This window comes from Colletes latitarsis, chromosome 12, assembly GCF_051014445.1.
Source record: "Colletes latitarsis isolate SP2378_abdomen chromosome 12, iyColLati1, whole genome shotgun sequence".
NCBI classification, from domain to species: domain Eukaryota; kingdom Metazoa; phylum Arthropoda; class Insecta; order Hymenoptera; family Colletidae; genus Colletes; species Colletes latitarsis.
In genome coordinates this window covers 26,413,780-26,434,995 of record NC_135145.1, presented here as the reverse complement: position 1 = coordinate 26,434,995, position 21,216 = coordinate 26,413,780, and the positions used below count along the sequence as shown (strand labels likewise).

The window sequence follows — 21,216 nt, the reverse complement described above, 5'->3', positions numbered from 1 at the left end:
GAATTTTGCCCATTTTTTGCAAAAGTATTAACGTTTTGCTAGAAAAAAGATACTTAAATCGACCAACAATTTGTTATCCAATTATCTTTAACAGTCTACGAAATGAAAAATGAAAATGAAAAATGAAAAATGTAAAATGAAAAACCCCCCATAAAAATGATCCAATTTTCTAACGTCCATAACTCCTACAATAGTAAATATATTTCAATGAAACTTTTTTCTAATATAAAGCTCATGTCAGCCTACAAAAAAGTATTAAACAACTTTTCTGTCAGGCGTCAAACAAAATTACTAAAAATGGAAAACGAATTTTTAAGAAAAGTCGACAATTTGACGAAAAAAAAATTTTTTTAATTTCTAGAGACCAAAATAAAACGAAAATCAAGAATAACAATTTGTTGATGGAGGCTTCGTTAAAAAGTTATTAGCGTTTAAAGTTCCGTTTGTGGAGCGCCAATCTGAGCTGCGCGCGCACGACAGTGATTCTACAGGCGGAACTTTAAACGTTAATAACTTTTTAACGAAGCCTCAATCAACAAATTGGTATTCTTCATTTTCGTCTTATTTTGGTCTCCAGAATCCCCTATGAATGTTATTTTCGAAATTGGAGAAAGTTGACAATTATTCTTTTACGTATTGTTGCTTCTTGATTATTCGAAATTTTTATCTAGATAAGAATTTTGCCCATTTTTCGCAAAAATATTAACGTTTTACTGGAAAAAAGTTACTTGAATCGACCAACAATTTGTCTATTCAATTATATTATAAAAATTTTTTAATCTAATACGAATTCTATTTGGTTAATTTTTTTAATTGTTGCTTCTTGATTATTCGAAATTTTTATCTAGATAAGAAGGGAGAGTTGGTTCGATTTAAAAATTTAACAAAATAATTCCTTCATCCCCTAATACGAATTCTATTTGGTTAATTCTTTTAATTGTTGCTTCTTGATTTTTCGAAATTTTTATCTAGATAAGAATTTTGCCCATTTTTTGCAAAAATATTAACGTTTTGCTTGAAAAAAGATACTTAAATCGACCAACAATTTGTTATCCAATTATCTTTAACAGTCTACGAAATGAAAAATGAAAATGAAAAATGAAAAATGTAAAATGAAAAACCCCCCATAAAAATGGTCCAATTTTCTAACGTCCATAACTCCTACAAAAGTCAATATATTTCAATGAAACTTTTTTCTAATATAAACCTCATGTCAACCTACAAAAAAGTATTAAACAACTTTTCTGTCAGGCGTCAAACAAAATTACTAAAAATGAAAAACGAATTTTTAAGAAAAGTCGACAATTTGACGAAAAAAAAATTTTTTTAATTTCTAGAGACCAAAATAAGTCGAAAATCAAGAATAACAATTTGTTGATTAAGGCTTCGTTAAAAAGTTATTGGCGTTTAAAGTTCCGTTTGTGGGGCGACGTGCTCCGATCAGCTACGTACGAACTTTAAACGTTAATAACTTTTTAACGAAGCCTTAATTAAGAAATTACTATTCTTCATTTTCGTCTTATTTTGGTCTCCAGAATCTCCCATTAAAATTTCTCCCAAATTCTGACTCACATTTGAATTTTGAATTCTTGAATCCTTTTATATAATTCGAAATCGAAAAATACATTTCTTGTTTGAATAAATAAATGAATTTAAATTATAAACAAAGCAATAAAATTTTAATTATTCTCATGATTCTCACAAATGATTGACAGTCACATCGAGGTATAGTTCATTAAAAAAACGTGGTACGATTAGGGTTAAATGCCCAAATTTCACGACGTTGTGGTGACAAATAAGAATCTGACTAATAGAAAAAAAGTCACCCCTGAAGTGTTTGAAAATAAAGTTGGGAATTTTATTTTTTGGTGATTATTAATCATAAAATAGACCTACTTTCGTTTCTTTTGTTTCAGTATTTTGACAAAACGAGCGACGTGTTCGACAAATTGGTAATGGGCAACAGAACTCACGATTTTTCTCAGGCTGCTGGGTACCTTTTGAAGTTGGAGCAGAGTCAAGCGATTCTCGGTAACAATTTACAGATTTTATTGTTTCAATAATTGCATATTAATATTACACCTCCTCTGATGCACTTTGATATTAAAAAATTCAAAAACAATTGTAAAATACAAAATATTTAGTCACCCCTGGGAAAAATTTTACTAACGGATTCTAGAGACCAAAATAAGACGAAAATGAAGAATAGTAATTTGTTAATTAAGGCTCCGTTAAAAAGTTATTAACGTTTAAAGTTCGTACGTAGCTCTTCGGAGCGCGTCGCTCCACAAACGGAACTTCAAACGTTAATAACTTTTTAACGAAGCCTCAATCAACAAATTACTATTCTTCATTTTCGTCTTATTTTGGTCTCTAGAATCCGCCATTAAAATTTCTCCCACGGTCGTCGAACACACTTTGAAAATTATAAAAAAAATGGCGATATATTTTCAGAAACGTTGGAGTGTGAGTTGGTGAAAGAGGGTGAAAAATTATCTGACATACTCTCGATGCCTGTGAAGGACGCCCTCGGTCGGGACGTGCAGGTCGATTATGGCGAAGATATAGTGAACGTTCGAGATATTTTGGATGCAACGAATGCCAGGAAAAATATCTTCAACGACAGCGTCGAATTGCAGAAACTGTCGTTGAAACAGATCGCTTTGATTTACACTTACGAAAGCGACGCTGAACAGGTGACACCGCGACGACACAGTTTTTTTAACGAAATATGTGACAAAATAAATTTCGCAGGCTATCAAATGGCTGAACGACCTGTACGACGTGCTTTTGAAGAATCACATGGAAATTGGGTGCAACGCCCTCGAAATACAATCGCAGAAGGAGGAGCATCAGTCGTTTCAAGAAACTGCCAAGGTGTGCTAGGGAAAAATTTTAATGGGGGATTCTGGGGACCAAAATAAGACGAAAATGAAGAATAAAATTTTCTCGATTGAGGCTTCGTTTGAAAGTTATTAACGTTCAAAGTTGAATTCCGGCGTTTTGGCGAAAAATAAAAATATGTCGAATCGTTCTGGAAAAAATATTTTCGGTTACAGGAGTCCTTTTTAATCATTTTTGTTCATTATATGTACCCCCGAATTCCTACCCAGTTTCGAGAAAAAAATTATTATAATTTCGAGCCAGAAATGTTGCCCCAAACTTTCTTGCGAATCTTTAAAACGTCATAACTTTTGAACGGATGGGGCGATTTTAATGTTTAAAAAAGCAAATTACGCGTTTTTTGATGGAGAATCTATAGAAATTGCAAAAATGTTCGAAAAGTTCGTCCTTGACCCCGAAAAATGAGAAAAACGAGAAATAGTGAAAAGGATATGATTGATAAGAGTTTTATGGCGTTTGAATTTCCAGGGAACGTACGACTATGGTTGCCAATTAGTGAACGGTGCTCGAGTGTTGAGATTATCTTGCAGACTGGCTCTGGAGAGCAACGCGACGCTCTTCTCGAGGCTTCGTCAAGCTTGGAAGCAGCTTCGATCAGTCGGTCAGGAACAGTTAACCAGACTGAGAGTGTGCGCAGTGTTTCACAGAAGCGTCGAAGATGTACGCACGGTGACCATCGTTTGTATAACTTCGATTTCATTTCTCGTGAAACGTTCGAAATTTTTTTTGAAAAGATCAGCAACTCAGCTTTTACTGGCGGATTCTAGAGACCAAAATAAGACGAAAATGAAGAATACCAATTCGTCGATGGAGGCTTCGTTAAAAAGTTATTAACGTTTAAAGTTCAAACGTAGCTGATCGGCGCGCGCCGTTCTACGCGGGAAACTTTAAACGTTAATAACTTTTTAACGGAGCCTCAAATGACAAATTGATATTCTTGATTTTCGTCTTATTTTGGCCTCTATTTTATTATACAATAGAAACATTTGCAACTTACGAGCAGTATTTTTCAAAATTTGCCACAAATAACAGATTTTTAAGTGAGTTTAAGTGTTGGTTTAAGTAGGTTTTATTTGTTGTAGAGTGGTGTTTATTTTGAATTTATTGTTCGAAGCACTGCACGAAATTATGCGATCTGATCGAGACAGTGGGTTGCTTGCGTCGATCGTCGAAAGTGGAGGATCTGGTGGCAGAGTCGCGAGCCAGGGCGGAGATCAGAGACATCTTGGGCAATCGAGAGAAGCTTCTCCTGGAAGTAGGCCGAATGGTACGGCTTGGTCGCCTTCTGAGGACCAGATTGAAGGAACCCCTGTGCCATCAACGGCAAGTACGACTAAGATTAGAGGCGTTTTAAAAGATATTATTGGTGTTGGTTTATGTTAACAAAAAAACAATTTTAGAAATTGGGTCATTTTCAAGCTGAAGGCCCACGAAACATTTTATACTTCACTGGCTTCAAAGGGGATCACTGCAATTGGGACGGATAGAAATGTTCATTTTACGAATCACGTTTTGGGGATCGTTTTAATTATTATTATTTTATTGTTATGAAAGTTATTTGGGGAATGTTTTTTTTTAAATTTTGTTTGGAAGTATGAATTGCGAATGTTAATTCAATTAGTGAAGAGAGGTATAGTGATGATTCTTAAAATGAGAATCAGACGTGATTCGTAAATTGAACATTTGTATCTATCTTAATTCGTCGTGATTCGTGTGGGAATTTGATATGCTCTGACAGTTTCGAATCTACAGTGATGATTCTTTAAATGAGCCTTAGACATGATTCGTAAATTGAACATTTTTATTCTTTCCCAATTCGACGTGATTGGTGTGTAAATCTACTATGCTCCAACAGTTCCCCATTTGCAGTAATAATTCTTTAAATGAACCCTAGACATGATTCGTAAATTGAACATTTCTATTCCTCCCCAATTTGTTGCAATTCGTGTGTAAATTTGCTATGCTCCAACAGTTTTTAATCTACAGTGATGATTCTTTAAATGAATTCTAGATATGATTCGTAAGTTGAACATTTTTATACTTTCCCAATTCGACGTGATTGGTGTGTAAATCTACTATGCGCCAACAGTTCCCAATTTGCAGTAATAATTCTTTAAATGAAACTTAGACATGATTCGTAAATTGAACATTCATATCTATCTTAATTCGTCGCAATTCGTGTGTAAATTTGCTATGCTCCAACAGTTTCTAATATACAGTGATGATTCTTTAAATGAACCTTAGACATGATTCGTAAATTGAACATTTATATCTATCTTAATTCGTCGCAATTCGTGTGTAAATTTGCTATGCTCCAACAGTTTCTAATCTACAGTGATGATTCTTTAAAGGAATTCTAGATATGATGCGTAAATTGAACATTTATATCTATCCCAATTTGTCGCAATGTGTGTGTAAATTTGCAATGCTGCAAGAGTTCCTAATCTACAGTTATGATTCTTTAAATGAGCCTTAAATATGATTCGTAAATTGAACATTTTTATTCTTCCCCAATTCGACGTGATTGGTGTGTAAATCTAATATCTTCCAACAGTTCCCAATTTGCAGTAATAATTCTTTAAATGAACCTTAGACATGATTCGTAAATTGAACATTTATATCTATTTTAATTCGTCGCAATTCGTGTGTGAATTTGCTATGCTCCAACAGTTCCCAATTTGCAGTAATAATTCTTTAAATGAGCCTTAGACATGATTCGTAAGTTGAACATTTATATCTATCTTAATTCGTCGCAATTCGTGTATGAATTTGCTATTCTCTAACAGTTCCTAATCTACAGTAATGATTCTTTACATGAACCCTAGACATGATTCGTAAATTGAACATTTCTATTCCTCCCCAATTCATCGTGATTGGTGTATAAATTTAATATCTTCCAACAGTTCCCAATCTACAGTAATAATTCTTTAAATGAGCCTTAGACATGATTCGTAAATTGAACATTTCTATTCCTCCCCAATTCGTCGCGATTGGTATATAAATCTAATATCTTCCAACAGATTCCAATCTGCAGTAATATAATAATTCTTTAAATGAGCCTTAGACATGATATAATAATATACTAATTCTTAAAATGAGCCTCAGACATGATTCGTAAATTGAACATTTATATCTATCCCAATTCGTCGCGATTGGTGTGTAAATTTGATATTCTCCAACAGTTCCTAATCTACAGTAATGATTCTTTACATGAACCCTAGACATGATTCGTAAATTGAACATTTATATCTAACCCAATTCGTCGCAATTCGTGTGTAAATTTGATATTCTCCAACAGTTCCTAATCTACAGTGATGATTCTTTACATGAACCCTAGACATGATTCGTAAATTGAACATTTCTATTCCTCCCCAATTCATCGCAATTCGTGTGTAAATCTACTACGCTCCAACAATTCCCATTTTAAATCCGACTTTTAAACGTCCACGTTAAAATGTCAAATCTTAGTTTGTTTATTGAAATTTAGTTAACAAAACATTTTTGAAAATTTCTTGTCGATTCAAAGATATTATTCTCAGATATCAAAAACCACTCAATTTTTGTCGAAACATTATTTTTTCTATCTCTAACAGTCTCCAAGTTAACACTGTCAAGGTCAAAGTTTGGAGGGTGGTTTCACCCCTTAAATTTGATGCATTTCTGTTAAAAATTTTCAAAAATTTTTCATCGATTCAAACCTTTTTTACTCAGGTATCAAAAACCACTCAATTTTTGTCGAAACATTATTTTTTCTATTTGTAACAGTGTCCTAGTTATCATTTTCAGGGTTAATGTTTGGGGGGTGGTTTCACCCCTTAAATTTGATGCATATCTGTTAGAGACTTTTGAAAATTTTTCATCGATTCAAACATTTTTTTCTCTATAACAGTTTCCTAGTTACCACTTTCAAGGTCAAAGTTTGGGGGGTGGTTTCACCCCTTAAATTTGATGCATTTCTATTAAAAATTTTTGAATATTTTTTGTCAATTCAAATATTTACTTCTGAAGTATCAAAAACCACTCAATTTTTCTCGAAACATTTTTTTCTCTATCTCTAACAGTCTCCAAGTTAGTACTGTCAAGGTCAAAGTTTGGAGGGTAATTTCACCCCTTAAACTTAATGCATTTCAGTCAAAAATTTTTGAAAATTTTTCATCGATTCAAACATTTACTTTTCAAGTATCAAAAAGTACTCAATTTTTGTCGAAACATTATTTTTTCTATCTCTAACAATCTCCAAGTTAGCATTGTCAAGGTCAAAGTTTGGAGGGTAATTTCACCCCTTAAACTTAATGCATTTTACTCAAAAATTTCTGAAAATTTTTCATCGATTCAAACATTTGCTTCTCAAATATCAAAAACCACTCAATTTTTGTCGAACCATTATTTTTTCTATAACAGTTTCCTAGTTACCACTTTCAAGGTCAAAATTTGGAGGGTGGTTACACCCCTTAAACTTAAAGCATTTCACTCAAAAATTTCTGAAAATTTTTCGTCGACTCAAACCTTTTCTTCTCAAATATCAAAAACCACTCAATTTTTATCGAACCATTTTTTCCTCTATAACAGTTTCCTAGTTACAACTTTCAAGGTCAAAATTTGGAGGGTAATTTCACCCCTTAAACTTAATGCATTTCACTCAAAAATTTCTGAAAATTTTTCATCGACTCAAACATTTGCTTCTCAGATGTCAAAAACCATTCAATTTTTGTCTCCAAATTTGCACTTTCAAGGTCAAAGTTTGGAGGGTAATTTCACCCCTTAAACTTAAAGCATTTCACTCAAAAATTTCTGAAAATGTCTCATCGATTCAAACATTTGCTTCTCAAATATCAAAAACCACTCAATTTTTGTCGAAGCATTATTTTTTCCATAACAGTTTCCTAGTTACAACTTTCAAGGTCAAAATTTGTAGTGTAATTTCACCCCTTAAACTTAATGCATTTCACTCAAAAATTTCTGAAAATGTCTCATCGATTCAAACATTTACTTCTCAGATGTCAAAAATCACTCAATTTTTGTCGAACCATTATTTTTTCCATAACAGTTTCCTAGTTACAACTTTCGAGGTCAAAGTTTGGAGGGTAATTTCACCCCTTAAACTTAATGCATTTTACTCAAAAATTTCTGAAAATTTTTCATCGACTCAACCCTTTTCTTCTCAGATGTCAAAAACCATTCAATTTTTGTCTCCAAATTAGCACTGTCAAGGTCAAAGTTTGGAGGGTAATTTCACCCCTTAAACTTAAGCATTTCACTCAAAAATTTCTGAAAATTTTTCATCGATTCCAACCTTTGCTTCTCAAATATCAAAAACCACTTAATTTTTATCGAACCATTTTTTCCTCCATAACAATTTCCTAGTTACAACTTTCAAGGTCAAAGTTTGGAGGGTAATTTCACCCCTTAAACTTAATGCATTTCACTTAAAAATTTCTGAAAATTTTCTTCGATTCAAACATTTGCTTCTCAAATATCAAAAACCACTCAATTTGTATCGAAACATTATTTTTTCCATAACAGTTTCCTAGTTACAACTTTCAAGGTCAAAATTTGAAATGTAGTCTCACCCCTTAAACTCGATTTTCCAGAGTCAAAAAACTAAACATCAACAATTTCCAAGCGTCTTACAAGCGCAGAAAGTTTCATCTAAATCCGATCGGGAGCATTCGCGACCCTCCCTTGCGAGTCGAATGGAGCAATGAGAGGCTAGGGGGGCAAGGTAGGTACGCCTCCATTTTTAACAGAGGCGGTCAGTCCATGGCTGCACGTCGCCGAGATACCTACACCTTGACATCGAACGTAAGTCGAACGTTTCGAAACTCGATAATTGATCCCTGCTCTCTATCGACCAATCTTAAACGAGGTTACCGATTTTTCTCGATAAAATTCTACTTTCGATCGAATAAAATCACATCGACCAATCAATCGTGAAACATTCCAGTGTTTGGGGTTGTAAGAAACATATTTTCGTTAGAAAAATTCGAAAAATAATGTCTGAATCGATCGATTCGGGTTTCTCGATTATCCACGTGCGCTATATGTGGGTCACTCGACGTGTCGCGTCGTCGTTGACGTCAGCGCCATTGCATCGTTTGTATTCAGAGACGCGTGTCCTATTTTCGCACGAGGACGGTCAGGGCCACCGAAATGGTTCTAGTTCCCAATTTCGCCAGCGAGTGTCGCTTCGAGCGCTCGTCGAATCAGCGCTGTTGAGCTTTCAAATCTGAAAAATGCAGTTCGTTTTGGCGCCAAACCATTTACAAATCAAAATTGTAAAAAAAGAAATGTTATTCATTGCCTTTTTAGGTCGTTAAACGTAAAAACAGTGAAGAAAATTGATATTTAAATTTGAATGTGCCGCCATTTTGTAAGCTTTAAGTATCCCTTTTTGTGGTTTTGATGTCAAATGTTATTCGAAGTTTAATGTTATGTTAATAAAACGATTGTTTAGAAAGCAATTTGGAAATTATGTTTTGGGACTCAGTGTTGAATTTAACCTCAATTTTTTGTCGGTTTTTAAGTTCTTACGATTGGTATGCATGGTTTTCGTTGTATGAGGATTTTAGGGGTCATTAATTGTAAATAAATGCAATTTTGCAATACAATATTGCGTATAAATTGCTATAGTTTGGGAAAAGTTTCAATTTTTAAAAATGGGGGAATTATGTTTCACTGTAGAGTAGATAGATGGCGCCACTGAGTCTCATAGATGGCGCCACTGCATTTCTCATGAATAAGATGCAATTTATTTCTATTGTTTTTGATAAAATAGCTCAGAAATCACTTTTTAGAAGCAAAATAAGGCACCATTTGTGACTTAAAATTCTTAGAATTGGTATGCATGGTTTTCTTAACGCCACAAATGGTTTAAAACAGCGGAAATTCGTTGTATGAGGATTTTAAGGGTCATTAATTGTAAATAAATGCAATTTTGCAATGCAATATTGCGTATAAATTGCTATAGTTCGGGAAAAGTTTCAATTTTTAAAAATGGGGGAATTATGTTTCACTGTAGAGTAGACAGATGGCGCCACTGAGTCTGATAGATGGCGCCACTGCATTTCTCATGAATAAGATGCAATTTATTTCTATTGATTTTGATGAAATAGCTCAGAAATCACTTTTTAGAAGCAAAATAAGGCACCATTTGTGACTCAAAATTCTTACAATTGGTATGCATGGTTTTCTTAACGCCACAAATGGTTTAAAGCAGCGAAAATTCGTTGAATGGGGATTTTATGGGTCATTAATTGTAAATAAATGCAATTTTGCAATACAATATTGCGTATAAATTGCTATAGTTTGGGAAAAGTTTCAATTTTTAAAAATGGGGGAATTATGTTTCACTGTGGAGTAGATAGATGGCGCCACTGAGTCTCATAGATGGCGCCACAGCATTTCTCATGAATAAGATGCAATTTATTTCTATTGTTTTTGATGAAATAGCTCAGAAATCACTTTTTAGAAGCAAAATAAGGCACCATTTGCAACTTAAAATTCTTAGAATTGGTATGCATGGTTTTCTTAACGCCAAAAATGGTTTGAAACAGTGGAAATTCGTTGTATGAGGATTTTAAGGGTCATTAATTGTAAATAAATGCAATTTTGCAATGCAATATTGCGTATAAATTGTTATAGTTTGGGAAAAGTTTCAATTTTTAAAAATGGGGGAATTATGTTTCACTGTAGAGTAGATAGATGGCGCCACTGAGTCTGATAGATGGCGCCACTGCATTTCTCAACACAAATAATGAAATGCAGTTTATTTCTATTGTTTTCGATAAAATAACTGCAAAACTCGTTCTGTCTGAGATAATTAAACTATTTTACTCTCAGAAATCACTTTTTAGAAGCAAAACGAACCACCATTTGCAATTTGTAAGCAGTATTTTTCAACATTTTGCCACTTGTGACCAAACAAAATTCAACAAATCGAAATCTGGAGAATGCTGACCAATTGGCCACAGATTTTGAGAAATTTGCAAAAATTTTTGATACTAATATACACGATATTTGGCGAATCCTTGGAAAAAATTTTAATGGGGGATTCTAGAGGCCAAAATAAGACGAAAATCAAGAATAACAATTTGTTGATTGAGACGTCGTTGAAAAGTTATTAACGTTTAAAGTTGATATACAACTGTTTGGAGCTCGCCGTTCTACAGACGGAACTTTAAACGTTAATAACTTTTTAACGAAGCCTCAATCAACAAATTACTATTCTTCATTTTCGTCTTATTTTGGTCCCTAGAATCCTCCATAAATGTTATTTTTGAAATTGAAGAAAGTTGACAATTATTCTTTCACGTGTTTTGTTCTTCTTAGAAATATGGACTCCAAAATATACGAATAATGAAAAATAATACAATTATTAAACTCTTTGTTAGATAAAATGGATCACACTGTTGCAAAAAATATTATAAATTATGATTTACTTAAATCTTAAGCTGTTTTCAAACAAACTAATAAAATCATCGACTTCATTTTTGAATTAACTGATCCAAGAAAGCTTCTGCAATAAATTCTGATGGACCAATTGTTAGAAAATTATTGTAAATATAAACACACCTAAATATAAAAACAATTTACAAAATAACAACGATATAAAATATTTACAATTTCCTAAATTAAACATTTAAAATTTCTCCGTAAACATACGCTTCAAATTCTTTCAATTTAACCTAACCTCAAAAGAAAAATGATTACTCGAAGCATTTGCAATTGAAAAACAGTTTTTTTTATTCCATCAATGTCGTCGAGTTTAATAATTTTTAAACTATAATTATTCAATAAATGGAAGCTTAAATTTGTTAAATTTCATTTGAAACACAAAATAAATGAATTTTCGATCGAATTTTGGATTTGAAACTTTTCAATTAAATGTCGAGTGGCGTTCATTTTGCAACACTGTAATTTTTATAAGTTTCTGTTCAAAGTTCACATTGTTATAAAATAACAATTTCAATTTTAAAAGAAATAATTTTAGTGGAAGTTGTAGCAGTGGTTCACAGACTCGGTGGAATTTTATTGTCTGTAATAAAGATTCGTGATACTCTGCAGATTCGGTGGCTCTTGGATCACCGAAATTAGAACTCCGTCCCACATTGGAGGCACCATCTGGTCCACGAGAATCGCGAAGCTGTCACTGTCGATTACGTAACACTTTTGAAATTTGACGTTTTCGAAGCAGATCGACAGTTTTAGAAAAATCTAACACGCGAAAAATACGTTAACAATTCGTTTCTTTTTTGTATAAATGGTTGTCTAAAGCAATTATTTTGATCGTTACATCGACAGTACAAATATTAAAAATTTTCATTTATGTATATAAATATTATTCTCGAAGATTATTTTTTTTTTTTTTTGCAAATTTTTTTAGGTTCATTCAACAGATACTTTTTTAAGCTTTCTTACTTTTTGAAGATATTTTTGCTTAATGAAATGATTTATAAAATGGAGACCTATATTTTTATTTGAAAATTCTTATTTTATTGAAAATTTAGGCACTTCTTGAATTTTTTTCTCGAAAATGCGTGAGATTTTTGGAATATATTTATTCACCAAAAATGATTATAAGGGATTTTTGCAACTGGAAATAATTTTTTTAGAACGATTTGAAATTTTGTAATTTTTTCGAAAAATTTAGGCAGCTTCTTGAATTTTTTTCTCGAAAATGCGTGAGATTTTTGAGGTATGTCTATTCATCAAAAATGATTGCAATTGACCCCAGTAACTGAAAATAATTTTTTCAAAACGATTTGAAATTTTGTAATTTTTTCGAAAAATTTAGGCGGCTTCTTGAATTTTTTTCTCGAAAATGCGTGAGATTTTTGGAATATATCTATTCACCAAAAATGATTATAATAGACACCTGTAACTGAAAATAATTTTTTTGGAACGATTTGAAATTTTTTATTTTTTTTGAAAAATTTAGACAACTCTTGAATTTTTTTCTCGAAAATGCGTGAGAGTTTTGGGGTATGTCTATTCACCAAAAATGATTATAAGGGATTCTTGTAAATGAAAATAATTTTTTTAGAACGATTTGAAACTTTTTATTTTTTTTGAAAAATTTAGGCACTTTCTTGAATTTTTGTCTCGGAAATGCGTGAGATTTTTGGGGTATGTCTATTCACCAAAAATGATTATAAGGGATTCTTGTAAATGAAAATAATTTTTTTAGAACGATTTGAAATTTTTTATTTTTTTTTGAAAATTTAGGCACTTTCTTGAATTTTTTTCTCGAAAATGCGTGAGATTTTTGGGGTATGTCTATTCACCAAAAATGATTGCAATTGACCCCAGTAACTGAAAATAATTTTTTCAAAACGATTTGAAATTTTGTAATTTTTTCGAAAAAATTAGGCAGCTTCTTGAATTTTTTTCTCGAAAATGCGTGAAATTTTTGAGGTATGTCTATTCACCAAAAATGATTATAAAGGACTCTTGCAACTGAAAATAATTTTTTTGGAACGATTTGAAATTTTGTAGCTTTCGAAAAATTTAGGCGGCTTCTTGAATTTTTTTCTCGAAAATGCGTGAGATTTTTGAGGTATGTCTATTCACCAAAAATGATTATAATAGACTCTTGCAACTCAAAATAATTTTTTTAGAACGATTTGAAACTTTTTATTTTTTTGGAAAAATTTAGGCACATTCATGAATTTTTTTCTCGAAAATGCGTGAGATTTTTGGAATATATCTATTCACCAAAAATGATTATAATAGACTCCTGCAACTCAAAATAATTTTTTTAGAACGATTTCAAACTTTTTATTTTTTTCGAAAAATTTAGGCACATTCATGAATTTTTTTCTCGAAAATGCGTGAGATTTTGGGGGTATGTCTATTCACCAAAAATTATTATAATGGACTCCTGCAACTGAAAATAATTTTTTCAAAACGATTTGAAATTTTGTAACTTTTTCGAAAAATTTAGGCACATTCATGAATTTTTTTCTCGAAAATGCGTGAGATTTTTGGGGTATGTCTATTCACCAAAAATGATTGTAATAGACTCCTGTAACTGAAAATAATTTTTTTGGAACGATTCGAAATTTTGTATTTTTTTCGAAAAATTTAGGCACCTTCCTGAATTTTTTTCTCGAAAATGCGTGAGATTTTTGGGGTATATCTATTCACCAAAAATGATTGTATGTGATCCTTGCAACTGAAAATAATTTTTCCAAAACGATTTGAAATTTTGTAATTTTTTCGAAAAATTTCACACGTTTTCGAATTTTTTTCTACAAACTGGATAGGATATTGGAGGCATGTCCATTGAGCAAAAATGATTGTAATTTACCCCTCTAACTAAATATAATTTCTTTAGGACGGTTTGAAATTTTTATTTTTGCAAAATAATTTAGGCACCAACCCCCATTATCGAATTTTTTTAAAAATTCGTTTTTTATGTTTAGTAATTTTATTTGACTCTCTACAGAAAAGTTGTCTAATACTTTTTTGTAGCTACTCATGAGCTCTACTTTAGAAAAAAGTTTCATTGATATATATTCACTATTATAGGAGTTATGGCTGTTTGAGAATTATACCAATTTTATGGTTTTTCTCACTTTACGTGGTCAAGGACCAACTTTCCCAATATTTTTGCAATTTCTTCACATTCTCCATCAAAAAACGCGTAATTTGCTTTTTGAAACATTAAAATCGCCCCATCCGTTCGGAAGTTACGACATCTTAAAGATTCGCAAGAAAGTTTGGGGCAACATTTCTGGCTCGAAATTATATTAATTTTTTTCTCGAAACTGCGTAGGAATTCGGGGGTATGTGTAATGAACAAAAATGATTATAATTGACCCCTGCAACCGAAAATAATTTTTCCACAATAATTTGTCATATTTTTTTTTTTCGCCTTTTTTTTTAACTTTGAACGTTAATAACTTTTTAACGAAGCCTCAACCAACAAATTGTTATTCTTCATTTTCGTCTTGTTTTGGTCTCTAGAATCCCCCATAAAAATATTTAAAACAGTTTGTTATTATATTCAATGTCGTCGAGTTTAATTCCACAAACTTCGTGTCTAATAATAGATAATTATAATCATAAAGTTTATTATTACCGAAATGAAAATGAATGAATCGAAAATGTTGTCCATTCTGCCATTTCTATGACCATTTTATAACCTATTCTGTCGTTTTACTGTAAAAAAGTCTACAATAATAAAAATATTTATCAACATAAAACGAGACAATAATCTACATCAAAATCCATTATCACAAGACATGATCAAAGCCTCACACAAATAATTTCTATCCCATATTTTACACTTATTTTTTCACATAAAATCACCCTCTTTTCGCTTGTACCACCAATTATCAAACACCCTGTATAATCAATGTTATTTTTTCAATTAAAAAAACCTGACAATTGACATACACATAGCCTCCCACGATTTGTAAAAAAAAATCTCAATTTAAATCACACGAATCCGTCAAAAATATCAAATTTTTGAAAATTGGTATCAACCCTATATAAATGACAAAACCTTCAACAATGAAATTAAATAAATCAATTCTCAAATTGAAAACATCAAAAAAAATTTCAATAAGCTTCGTAAATTTTTTATTACAAACATAACTACAACTTTTGAGTATTTTACAATAGCTCAAAATTAATATATGCTATTAATAGAGGCTAACGAGGGAGAATTTATTTTTGCAGAATGTCTGAAGCCGACAATGCCTCGGATAAAGTCAGCAACTTGACAGCGGTGGAGGCCATTTCGGCAAAGTTGGCAGAAGTGGTTCGACTCGCCGAGAAGCTGGACGCGAGACTCTGCGAGGCTGGAGCCAGGACTCGACCAGTCCCCATGTCCTCGACTCCATCTTTGTTCTCGTCGTCGACGGTGGCGACCTCTGGAACTCTCGCTGGAACCGCCAGCGGAGCCCAGGTGGTCCCGTTGGTAAGTTCGTCCACGACCGCAGCGCCACTGCAACCGAAATCCCTCTCCACGGTGCTGGGCGCGACATTACCGACGGCCAAGGGCGCTGCTGCCTCGACGACGTCAGCGCCACCTGTGTCGACGAGTTACCTACCTGACAGAACCCGGTCTCCAGCGTTGGACGCTTCGGAGACAGATGTCGCGAAGAGCGGTGCTGGAAATGACACTCGCGAGGGCCCCACTTCTGATGGAATCGCGATGGCTGACGGGCAGGATGAGGTTATGGAGGCAAGGACTGTTTTATTTGTTGAATTTTATTTATATTATGTGACATTGTCTTTGGAATTTCAAGAATATCCGATTTGGAATCGATAAATGGTTTCACAAAATTTTCAGAAAAGTCGTAAACTTCAGAGACTCGTATTTTTTAAATAAATAAAAACTCAGCAAAATGATGACTTAAACTCCCCCTAATATCGTGTGGTCTACGTAATATTCGATTTTGAACAAAATCCCTGACATCGAGTTTTGTGTAAACAATATTACGGATTATGATTTACTTAAGTCTGTTTGCAGACGAACTAATAAAGTTATCGACTTCATTTTGTGGGCGAAATATCGTAGATTTCTAGTTATTTATTGGTGGCATTGTAGGAGACGGTGGAAAGGTCCTACGAGGACAGCGTGGCAGACGACTCGAACATCGAGGGCTACGTGACAGCTACCGAGTGCTCGACCCCGACTGGCCGTTCCAGAAGCGAGTCGTTCGTCACATCCCCAGAATGCGAGGACCTCGCTGCTCCAGCAACCGTGACCACGCGCGACACTTGGTGAGACACAGAGAAACGGAAGCTACGAGGGTCGTCTTGAGCCTAACACAGAGACAAGTATTTTCCAGGTCAAATGTAGCTTCATTTTCCAACATAGTCTCCCTTCAAGTCAATACACTTCCCCAAACGATGCTTTCTTCTTTGTACGTTGGGGGAATCCTCATGGACACCCCACGGTGACCATCCTCAGGCGCCTGGTGAGTCCCGCCCATGGTTTGTAGGCCCCTCTAGGTGAGAAACACACTTCACCATAGACACCTAGTCATCAGCACTCGCCGCCCCGTCACATGGGACTAAGATCGCGGGGCTATTACCGCCTAAAACCTCATGGTAACCATCCTCAGGCGCCTGGTGAGGGATTGGGGACTCTAGTGAGCCATCACAGAGTCCCACCATGGTTTTGTAGCCCCCTCCAAGTGAGGGGCATACTCCACCAGATGCCTGGTCACCTGCACCCGTCGCCCCGTCACATGGGACTAAGATCGCGGGGCTATTACCGCCTGAAACCTCATGGTGACCATCCTCAGGCGCCTGGTGAGCCCCGTCATGGTTTTGTAGGCCCCTCTAGGTGAGAGACACACTACTCCATAGACACCTAGTCATCAGCACTCGCCGCCCCGTCACGTGGGACTAAGATCGCGGGGCTATTACCGCCTGAAACCTCATGGTGACCATCGTCAGGCGCCTGGTGAGGGATTGGGGACTCTAGTGAGCCATCACAGAGTCCCACCATGGTTTTGTAGGCCCCTCCAAGTGGGGGGCACACTCCACCAGACGCCTGGTCACCTGCAACCACCGCCCCGTCACATGGGACTAAGACCGCGGGGCTATTACCGCCTAACACCCCATGGTGACCATCCTCAGGCGCCTGGTGGGTCCCGCCGTGGTTTTGTAGGCCCCTCCAGGTGAGAGACACACTCCCCCATAGACACCTAGTCATCAGCACTCGCCGCCCCGTCACATGGGACTAAGATCGCGGGGCTATTACCGCCTGAAACCTCATGGTGACCATCCTCAGGCGCCTGGTGAGGGATTGGGGACTCTAGTGAGCCATCACAGAGTCCCACCATGGTTTTGTAGCCCCCTCCAAGTGGGAGGCACACTCCACCAGATGCCTGGTCACCTGCACTCGCCGCCCCGTCACATGGGGCTAAGATCGCGGGGCTATTACCGCCTGAAACCTCATGGTGACCATCCTCAGGCGCCTGGTGAGTCCCGCCATGGTTTTGTAGGCCCCTCCAGGTGAGAGGCACACTACTCCATAGACACCTAGTCATCAGCACTCGCCGCCCCGTCACATGGGACTAAGATCGCGGGACTATTACCGCCTGAAACCTCATGGTGACCATCCTTAGGCGCCTGGCGAGGGATTGGGGACTCTAGTGAGCCATCACAGAGTCCCACCATGGTTTTGTAGGCCCCTCCAAGTGGGGGGCACACTCCACCAGATGCCTGGTCACCTGCAACCGCCGCCCCGTCACATGGGACTAAGATCGCGGGGCTATTACCGCCTGAAACCTCATGGTGACCATTCTCAGACGCCTGGTGAGTCTCGCCATGGTTTTGTAGGCCCCTCTAGGTGAGAGACACACTACTCCATAGACACATAGTCATCAGCAACCGCCGCCCCGTCACATGGGACTAAGATCGCGGGGCTATTACCGCCTGAAACCCCATGGTGACCATCCTCAGGCGCCTGGTGAGGGATTGGGGACTCTAGTGAGCCATCACAGAGTCCCACCATGGTTTTGTAGCCCCCTCCAAGTGGGGGGCACACTCCACCAGATGCCTGGTCACCTGCACTCGCCGCCCCGTCACATGGGACTAAGATCGCGGGGCTGTTACCGCCTAAAACCTCATGGTGACCATCCTCAGGCGCCTGGTGAGTCCCGCCGTGGTTTTGTAGGCCCCTCTAGGTGAGAGACACACTACTCCACAGACGCCTAGTCATCAGTACTCGCCGCCCCGTCACATGGGGCTCAGACCCCGGGGCTATTACCGCCTGAAACCTCATGGTGACCATCCTCAGGCGCCTGGTGAGGGATTGGGGACTCTAGTGAGCCATCACAGAGTCCCACCATGGTTTTGTAGCCCCCTCCAAGTGGGGGGCACACTCCACCAGATGCCTGGTCACCTGTACTCGCCGCCCCGTCACATGGGACTAAGATCGCGGGGCTATTACCGCCTGAAACCCCATTGTGACCATCCTCAGGCACCTGGTGAGCCCCGCCGTGGTTTTGTAGGCCCCTCCAGGTGGGAGGCACACTACTCCATAGACGCCTAGTCATCAGCAACCGCCGCCCCGTCACATGGGGCTAAGATCGCGGGGCTATTACCGCCTGAAACCCCATGGTGACCATCCTCAGGCGCCTGGTGAGGGATTGGGGACTCTAGTGAGCCATCACAGAGTCCCACCATGGTTTTGTAGCCCCCTCCAAGTGGGGGGCACACTCCACCAGATGCCTGGTCACCTGCACCCGCCGCCCCGTCACATGGGACTAAGATCGCGGGGCTGTTACCGCCTGAAACCTCATGGTGACCATCTTCAGGCGCCTGGTGAGTCCCGCCGTGGTTTTATAGGCCCCTCTAGGTGAGAGACACACTACTCCATAGACGCCTAGTCATCAGCACTCGCCGCCCCGTCACATGGGGCTAAGATCGCGGGACTATTACCGCCTGAAACCTCATGGTGACCATCCTCAGGCGCCTGGTGAGGGATTGGGGACTCTAGTGAGCCATCACAGAGTCCCACCATGGTTTTGTAGCCCCCTCCAAGTGGGGGGCACACTCCACCAGATGCCTGGTCACCTGCACTCGCCGCCCCGTCACATGGGACTAAGATCGCGGGGCTGTTACCGCCTGAAACCTCATGGTGACCATCCTCAGGCGCCTGGTGAGGGATTGGGGACTCTAGTGAGCCATCACAGAGTCCCACCATGCTTTTGTAGGCCCCTCCAGGTGAGAGACACTCCTCCCACTCAACCACAGAGGCCTGGTCACCAGTACTCACGGCCCCATGACATGGGACTAGTATTGACCTGCGGCCAACTGACCAATTTGCTACCTTAGATAAACCCCGCGGCAAATATCCCATGCTCCAACTCACTCACACACTCATTCATACCAGTGTTTGGTCTATGGAAGCTTTGGCTCCCATCTCTGGGATCTATGCCTTCTCAGGCTGATGACCTCACCCTAGTGGCTGCCTCTATCAGCCACCTGGGGACGCGCCACGTTGGGGGTCACCTCCCCTGCCACCTGGACAACCAAACTAGTGCATGGTTCCCCAACAATGATCCTTCCAAATAGTTGTGGTGTCTTGCTCTGCAAAGTAGGCTTTTATTCTTGCGATGAGCTCCTCGTTCCATGGAAATCTCTGCCCTCCAAGCGATATTTTAAGCTTATCAAAGAGAAGAAGAGTCTTTGAGGGGCTAGATCTAAGGAATACGGTGGGTGGTCACCCAATTCTAAACGCAATTCCTCAATTTTGGCCATGGTGACCACTCAAGTGTCAGCTGCTGCGTTCTTCTTCTTCAAATACAACTGTTTTCTTTTGCAATTTCTTGCTTCAGATCATCAAGCAATGATCCGTACTACGCTCCAGTTGTTGTGTTACCTTTTTCAAGATAGTCGATCAACACAATTCCTCGTGCATCCCAAAGAACCGTCACTATCACCTTCCCAGGCGATGGAACCCTCTTTGCAGTCCACTGTTTTGACTATTTTCTCGTCTGAGGAGTCTAGTGGTGGGTCCAAGTCTCATCTACAGTTATGTATCAGCTAGAAAATCTGATTTATTTCGCTTAAATCGCTCCAACAGAGCCTAGCAAATGCTCATTCGATTGCGCTTTTGGAGCAAAGTGAGCAAGTACGTCACCCAACGTGCAGATAGCTTACAGACGTCCAATTCCTCAGCCAATATGTGACAAATGCGATCTTTTGACATACTTGTAGCCTCTGCTATCTCTTTAAACTTGATTCGACGATCATCCAGTGCCATTATCGATGTTATCGATGGTGGTTGCAGTGTTTGGTTGCCTAAAAGGCTCATCTTCAGCCAAGCTGGTATCAGTAAACTGCTCATCTTTTCAAGGTGGCATGTGATGGGGCGATCTCGGGTCTAATTGGCATATATTTTACCATCGAACGATCCCCGATTTATTCCATCTTTGCACAAATACTGACGGGTACAAATGGCTGCTACACAACAAATGAGCGTCCAAAATTGCTGAAATTTTCACAGACATTTGTCGAAAGTCTCACAACATTCCAGGCGACTCTCGTGCTTGTTAGCCCTCCAACCAGCGATCCTAATAATAATTTCGTTTCTTTCTCGGTCCCTTGAACCGTTAAGGTGGAACATCGAGGATCCTAAATTTACCACCACGTGTGCAGCGGTGTCCTCATCTCTAATCAAAGAGGATGCCTCGAGAATTCCAGAAACCCCGGAAAAAGACGCCTCGACGGAGGCTTCGAGGCCGGAAATTTCCAAAATGAACGGCGAAAAGGAGATTGAGAAAGTCGTGTCTGTGGAGAAGAGGGTAGATGTATGTATGAATGAATACAAACGAAGCAGCA

At 37.7% G+C, this 21,216-nt stretch overlaps 1 protein-coding gene across 9 annotated transcripts in view; it reads left to right on the top strand.

The window, feature by feature from the left end:
• Nucleotides 1-21,216, top strand: part of LOC143349064 (uncharacterized) — a 179,375-nt gene that overhangs the window by 20,325 nt on the left and 137,834 nt on the right. For 8 of the 9 annotated variants that reach the window (XR_013080862.1, XM_076779965.1, XM_076779964.1 and 5 more), the window contains exons 9-16: nt 1,917-2,031; nt 2,455-2,696; nt 2,755-2,877; nt 3,373-3,573; nt 4,019-4,227; nt 15,589-16,096; nt 16,463-16,638; nt 20,993-21,185. Coding sequence is in view for 8 of the 9 variants with exons in the window: in XM_076779965.1 (XP_076636080.1) it covers nt 1,917-2,031; nt 2,455-2,696; nt 2,755-2,877; nt 3,373-3,573; nt 4,019-4,227; nt 15,589-16,096; nt 16,463-16,638; nt 20,993-21,185 (1,767 nt within the window). In the remaining variant the exon portion in view is untranslated. The remainder of the gene's footprint in view (nt 1-1,916; nt 2,032-2,454; nt 2,697-2,754; nt 2,878-3,372; nt 3,574-4,018; nt 4,228-15,588; nt 16,097-16,462; nt 16,639-20,992; nt 21,186-21,216) is intronic. The other variant, XM_076779961.1, reaches the window with a different exon arrangement.